A 6,997-nucleotide genomic window follows, 5' to 3' on the forward strand; every position below is an offset into this window, starting at 1 on the left:
TGATGGTTAGGCTAGGAAATTGTCTTTATTAGGATTTTTTTTTAACTTTATTTTGGATATTATTTAGATGTTAGAATTTAATTATTATTTGAATTATTTGAGTTTGAAGTTATTTGGACAATAGTATTTTGATTGATGTGTTAGTTTTAAAGTTGAGATTTAAGAATTATAGAAATATTTTATTTTACTACTTTGAACAAGAATTTAGTAATTGTTAACCTTCTAGTTATAATATGATTGTTTGAGTCATTCGCACTTTAAGCCTTTAAGCTTGAGGTGTAAAATGACCATCACACCCTTAGAGTAGGTTTTGGGGCGTGACAAAATGGTATCAGAGCATTAGGTTATGATCTTGTTGGGAACTTGATTTAGTTTACTTTAGGGATAGATGAGTGACACATTAGTTTAAGTTTTAGCTTCATCTAATACAAATTAATCCTACATATTCTTCCTCATAATTTTAAATTGCCTAATTGGTTTCTTAGTGGTGAATCCAAGCACAATGCACTATTTTGTTTCAATATCTTTCATTAGTTTGTTACGTACGTTAGTGGCTAGCATGGACTTTGATTTGATTAATGTTGCTATTCTTTTAGGAGATTCTGATGTGGCCAATAGAATGCTTAAAGATTATCTTATGATGATATATTGGTTATAGGGAGATGTTAGTTAACTTAGTATTCCTTGACCTCTAGCATTTTTAATGTGATTTTAGGAATGGATTGATTAGCTTCCTATCATGCCTCTGTTGATTGTTTTGGAAAAAGGATGATGTTTCACATTTTTTGTCAACTCGAGTTTAGTTTTGAGGGGAAACATGTGGACAGACCATTGCATATGATCTCAACCTTGCAAACTAGTTATTTGCCCGATAAGGAAGGGTTATCAAGGCTTTTTGGCATATGTGGTGAGTGACGAAAATGATTTAAGGTTGGAGAACATACCCATTGTAAGGAATTATCCTTTGTAAGGAACATGAGTGTATAATGATGCCTCTCATTAGGGTTTGGGGTGTGTTCTTATGCAAAATAAGAAAGTCGTGGCTTATGATTCTAGACAGTTAAAGCCTTGTGAGCAAAACTACCCCACTCATGATTGGGAGCTAGTTGTAGTGTTTTTGTACTTAAGATTTAAAGACATTTCCCTTCCAGTGAAACTTGTGAGATATTCACAAATCATAAGAGTTTGAAGTGTTTGTTTTCTTAAAAATAATTAAACATGAAACAAAGGAAATGGATAGAGTTACTTAAGGACTATGACGACATTATTCAATATCATTTGCAGAAAGCAAATGTTGTGGTTCATGCCTTGAGCAGGAAATCAATTGGTTCCTTAGCAACTATCAAAAGTTGTTAGAGGCAGTTACTAAAGGATTTGAGGTGTTTACAAATCCATACCATTGTTCGGAACTCAAGAGCTCTTGTAGTGAATTTCATAGTACAACAAGACTTGATTAGGAGAATTAAGACCCCATAAAAGAATGATTTGCAATCAGTCCAACTTATGAAGGAAGTTAAGAAGAGCGGTAAGCTTGACTTTATGTTATCATATGATGAAATCTTAAGATTTGGGACTAGACTTTGTGTCCCAAATGATGGAGACTTAAGAGGAGAGTTTTTGAAGGAAACTCATTGTCCTAGACTTATAATCCATGTAGGAGGCTCAAAGATGTACAAGGATTTGAGGCAGAATTATTGGTGGTCAGGCATGAAGCGAGATATTGCACAATTTGTGGCTTAGTGTTTGGTGTGTCAACAAGTGAAAGCTAAGCATATACACCCAATAAGGTCTTGGCAGCCAATTTCTATTCTTAAATGGAAATGTGAACATATTACCATGGATTATGTGATAGGGTTGACACTTAGGCAGTAATAATTTGATTTAGGTGATTGTTGATCGATTAACAAAGTCTACTCATTTTCTACCTATGAAAGTTAGTTTCTCCATGGACTGATTGTAAGAATGTAAGAATGCATAGGGTACTTATTTCTATAGTATTCAATAGGGATTCTCGTTTTGCTTATAGATTTTGGCATAGTTTACAGAAAGCTCTGGTTACTAAGTTGAGTTTTAGTATTGTTTTCCATCCTCAAACCGATGGTCAATTAAAGAGGGTAATTCAGGTTTTAGAAGATTTGTTGAGAGCTTATACTTTAGACCTGAAAGGTAATTGAGATGATTAATTACCTTTAGTAAAGTTTTCCTATAATAATAGCTTTCAAGATAGCATTGGGATGACACCTTTTGAGGGGTTGTATGGTAGGAGATGTCGATCTCCTGTTTATTAGGATGATGTCAGAGAGAGGAAACTTTTGGGGCTTGAACTTGTGCAGTTAACTATTGAAAAGGTTGACTTGATTAAATAAAGATTGAAAACAACTCAAAGTAAACAAAAGAGTTATGCTGATAATCACATATGAGATTTGGAGTTTGAGGTTGGTGATCATGTTCTCTTAAAAGTTTCGCCTACAAAGTCTACAATAGGATTTGAGAGAAACAGAAAGCTTAAGTCTCGGTTTGTGGGACTATTTGAAATCTTAGAAAGAGTAGGCACTTTGGCATATAAAGTGTCCTTGCCCCCAAAATTGTTTAAGATTCATAATGTGTTTCATGTATCGGCTTTGAGGAAGTATGTTTTTTATCCCTCTCATGTTGTAGAGTTGAAGCCTATTCAAATGTCAAAGGATTTGACTAATGAAGAAATACCTGTTCTGATTGTAGATGTGATAGATAAGGTACTAGGTTATGCTTATTGCCAAGGTTGTAGAGGTTCAATGGAGCAATTACAATATTCGAGAGGCCACTTAGGAATTAGATGAGGAGATGAGAGAAGCATCCACATTATTTTTCAAGATTCAGATATGTCACTAGGAGTTTTAGTTTAAAATATATAGATATTGATTGGTAATAGATTTTTGGAAAGAACACATATTTTATGGAAATTTGGAAATTCTTTAATTAAATTGTTATCGATTAGGAAGTTGAAGATAATATTAGTGATAATAATATTAGCATTGGAAATTATTTAGGATTACTATTATTAATATAAAATATTATTAGGATTGTCTAATTTATAAATTTTAGATAAATAGATAATAGTAGTAGTTATTTTTTATTTATTTATTTATTTATTGGTTAAGTTAGGTGATGAGTAGATTATTCACGATTAATTTTGGGGCAAATTAGGCTTCGATGCATGCATAAAATGAAAATTGGACTGCTTTTGAAACTTATATGCAAACTAGTCCCTTTAGATCCATGTCAACCTTAAATATATATATATATATATATATATATATATATTCTTCTAATTTACTTTACTTCCCCCCTTCTCTCCATCTCATTCTCACTCTTTGTCTAAAAATAAAGTTTTAATTATCAATTGTGGTTTCAGTTAAAAAATGAAGTTTCAATTAGCTCTTGAGGTTTCAGTTCAAAAATGATGCATCAATTCTCAATTGCAATTTCAATTAAAAAAAATGAAACATCAATTGACAATTGAGGTTTTAACTTAATTTTTTTTTTTTTTAAATATTTTTTATAACATGACTTCTACATGGCAATAAAGGGACTAGTTTGGACATAAATTTTACAAATAATTTAAACCATATATATATATATATATTTTTCTATAAAAGGGCTATTTTGCCCCATAACTTAGCTTAAAGTTAAAATTTAGGAATAAAAATTAAAATTCCAAAGTTAAAGCTTAAAATCAAAATTTAAAAATTGAAAGTGAAAGCTTAAAATCAAAATTTAAAAATTAAAATTTATAACTAAAAGATAAAATTAAAATGAAAGTATATGTGTATCAGAGTCCATACGTCATATATTTGTGCATCAATCTACAAAATATATAGGATTGGAGACGGGATTGAAGTCATAAATGAGATTAAGATAAAAGGATAATAGAAAGATGACTTTAGAATGGTGCCAAAGTGTAATGCCCGATTCCATAAAGGCATAAAAATGGGCTCATGCCATATTGGTGGGAAAAAATTAGTGGTCTACAATTTTGATGTAGCTCTCCAAATTTATCTTCCAGCATTTGAAAATAAACAAATTACTTCAATGAATTGAGGAGCATACACAAGAAATAGTCATCCTTTAGTCATAGTAGTCCACCTCTCAAGTTTTCAAGAGCAATCTTGAAAGATTCTTTCAACATAATTTGTTTGATTAAGTAGCATGAGGTATTGTGTCAAGAACATGAATGATTATGTAGGTTTTGATCGGTATAAGATCATCTACATCTCATAGACAGTTTGATTATTGAAGGAAAGAGATGATAGCATTGTCCACTTTCATTAGTCAATTAGGTTAATGATGGGAATAAAACCATCACTCTCCTAGACAAATATATATGCACTCAGAATGAGTACACTAAGGTTCATAACCTAATTTATTGCCATATAATTAATAGTTGTACAACATTTTCCATCTCACGGATACACATATAAAAGAATACTTAGGAGTACAATTATTGTATTTTGATAGCCCTGTAACTCCTGAAAACAAATGATGATACATCATAAGGGCCCTTGGTTATTAATCAAGGAGGAACAAGAATGGTGCTCTTTATGATCTTTGCCCTGAAAAGCAGCTCAAACTCTGGAGCCACATTGAGCGAGGCCTGTAAAACTTGTGGAGATAATGCTCCCCATACTGATGTTTTCCCAGTAAATTCGCCAAATACAGGTCTGTAAACAAACAAAAGACATGTAACAAATAGTTAGTAATTAACCCTACAATCAATGTTGTTTAAAGAGAGAACAATTTATTAGATTGATGCTTACTGTGTAGCTGTTATCAATGAGAAGTACTCCATTCCTTCACCGTCTGCAATGGTAGAGGCCACAAAGAACCTTGGCACAACGTACAAGTGGCCAGCCTTCACTTTCGTGTCCAAGGCACGTTCACCATTGATGCCAACAACTTGAATCCTTCCACTCCCTTTTGCAATATAAATTACTTGAACCGACGAATCAGCAGCGTACATCGGTGAGGACATGGCATTGGCATCCAGCTTCACAAGGGTGGCGCTGAGCCCAACTTCTCCAAGGAAGGGAAACTTCTTTGCTGTCAATGCAGTAAGCAATCCAGCATTTTGGACATGGATATCAGGTAATGCAGCATCAATATTAAACACCAATTTATCAGTACTGTTCTTGCAGGGGTGGGGCATTTTGTGGCCCTCTGGTAGCTTAATTATCAAGACGCCAGATTGGCTTTTTGCAAGCTTTTTGGCTTCTTCGTTGTTGATATCATAGGCTCTGGAGTTAAATTCAGCGGAAAAACCTCCAAGGATTCCTTGAGTTCCGGTTAGTAGGAAGTTTGTGAATTCTCCGGGAACATAAGCCTTGGAAGTTTCACCAAGGAATACGACAATTAGTTCTGAGTCTCCATCATTGTACCACCATGAAACTGCTCCAGAGGGCACTGGTATTATATCTCCTTTCTTGAGCCTCAACACCACTTCTTGGGATGCTTTGGGTGGTACGATTCCAACTACTCCACAGCTGCCTGGATGTGGACAAAATATATTTTCATAAATGAGCCACTGGGATAGGGTTTGATGGCACAGTGGGTAATATCAAAGAATCATTTTGAAAGAAACATCAAAAAAAATAAAAGAGAAATATTGAAGGGCCCACTTTCTCTCTCTCTCTCTCTCTTTTCAATTTCTTTTTCCTTTTCCCAAATATAACCCTAGCCCTCAACTTCTTTCATCTCTCTCTTATCCCTTTTCTTTCTTCAATTCTAGTCTTGTTCCTTTCTTCTCTTCTTCATTCTTGCATGTCATGGCGACCCCCTCTCCCTCTCACACCAGTCACAGCCGACTACCATGGCTGTGTGCACTCTTTTTGTTCTAATTTTTGAGAAAGAAAAGAAAATTGAGGTGGAGATTTTAGGGAGGAATAATTAACAATTCTCTAAAGAAAAAGAAAAAGAAAAAGAAATAGAAAAAGAGTTCTAATCAAGAATAAGACATAAAAAGTTCGGGGATTTACAGACCTTGAAGAACATAACCAATTCTGTTGGAGTCAGCATAGTGAGGGAGAGCGAAGCCACGAGGCTGCAGAACAAGCCTTCCACCACCAACCTTTGCTTCCTTGAGCAATTCATATTCAGCACTTGACCAACGGTAATATGTTCCACCTTCTCCTTCGAAGATCTTTTGTGCAAACTTTGGTGCTAAGTTCAACTCCATGGATTATGTCTGTATATTTGAAAGAAAGCAAATGAACGACTGCCTGCAAAACACAGATCAAAAGGTTAAGACTACGATTAAGATCATGTAGAGAGATAATGAAAATCAGGTGGAGTAATGGGGTAGAGTAGACAAAGTGGGCTAATGTGGAAAAACAAGCTCAACCTTCATCTTGAAATTCAGGTCATATCATTCATCCATAGTTATCAGATGTGTACATTGAAGGCCACTAACATATACATATAGATAGATAGATAGATAGATAAATAGATAGATAAGAGTGAGTACAAACCTTGATTTTATGAGAAACAATAGAAAGAGACTAAGTTGAATGTTATGAAAGAGATGAAGAGAGACTTTTGAGAGATGAATATGAGGAAGATTAGGGGAGCATTTATAGAGTTCGGGAGGAGGTTGAGTAGGAAAATTGCCCATCTTCTGGACTTTACTTGTATAATACATTTTTCTCTTTGCTTTTCACACAATCCATCTTCTAGAGTTTGGAAGATTTATCCTTTTCTTTTGACTTCTGCAAATTCATCATCTCTTCCTGGTTTTCAAACTCTTCACAGACTAATATTTCTATAGAATTTGAGTTCATAATGGGCTTTGACAAAAGTGCATGCAATACAATTAATCAAAAGATAAATATAACCTTAAAGTTTGAATGGTGCATAAGACGTTCCCTTGGAGAGATGATGGTGGCAAAGTATATCTAAAATTAGTTTTATCTTGTAAAAATTTTCTACTTGAGAAAACGCTACAAATAAAAATTGTATCCAAAAA

General features: G+C 33.9%; 1 protein-coding gene across 1 annotated transcript; it reads right to left on the reverse strand.

Moving 5' to 3' along the window:
- Positions 1 to 4,358: 4,358 nt before the first annotated feature.
- Positions 4,359 to 6,561, reverse strand: LOC117925896 (glutelin type-A 3-like). Its single transcript, XM_034845007.1, has 4 exons — positions 6,504 to 6,561; positions 6,016 to 6,254; positions 4,797 to 5,523; positions 4,359 to 4,700 (listed from the first exon to the last, which is right to left on the reverse strand). Exons 2-4 carry the CDS (start codon positions 6,209 to 6,211, stop codon positions 4,553 to 4,555), a joined length of 1,071 nt encoding a protein of 356 aa, XP_034700898.1. The 5' UTR covers positions 6,212 to 6,254; positions 6,504 to 6,561; the 3' UTR covers positions 4,359 to 4,552.
- Between the last annotated feature and the right edge of the window lie 436 nt (positions 6,562 to 6,997).

The sequence above is a fragment of the Vitis riparia genome, chromosome 12, assembly GCF_004353265.1.
Source record: "Vitis riparia cultivar Riparia Gloire de Montpellier isolate 1030 chromosome 12, EGFV_Vit.rip_1.0, whole genome shotgun sequence".
NCBI lineage: Eukaryota > Viridiplantae > Streptophyta > Magnoliopsida > Vitales > Vitaceae > Vitis > Vitis riparia.

What these genes read in the sequence shown, in the direction of transcription:
- LOC117925896 (XM_034845007.1), bottom strand. Translation starts at nt 6,211, where the DNA reads ATGGAGTTGAACTTAGCACCAAAGTTTGCACAAAAGATCTTCGAAGGA. An exon ending in AATTGGTTATGTTCTTCAAG is followed by an intron (nt 5,524 to 6,015) that starts GTCTGTAAATCC and finishes GTCCACATCCAG; the next exon opens with GCAGCTGTGGAGTAGTTGGA. An exon ending in TCATTGATAACAGCTACACA is followed by an intron (nt 4,701 to 4,796) that starts GTAAGCATCAAT and finishes GTTTGTTTACAG; the next exon opens with ACCTGTATTTGGCGAATTTA.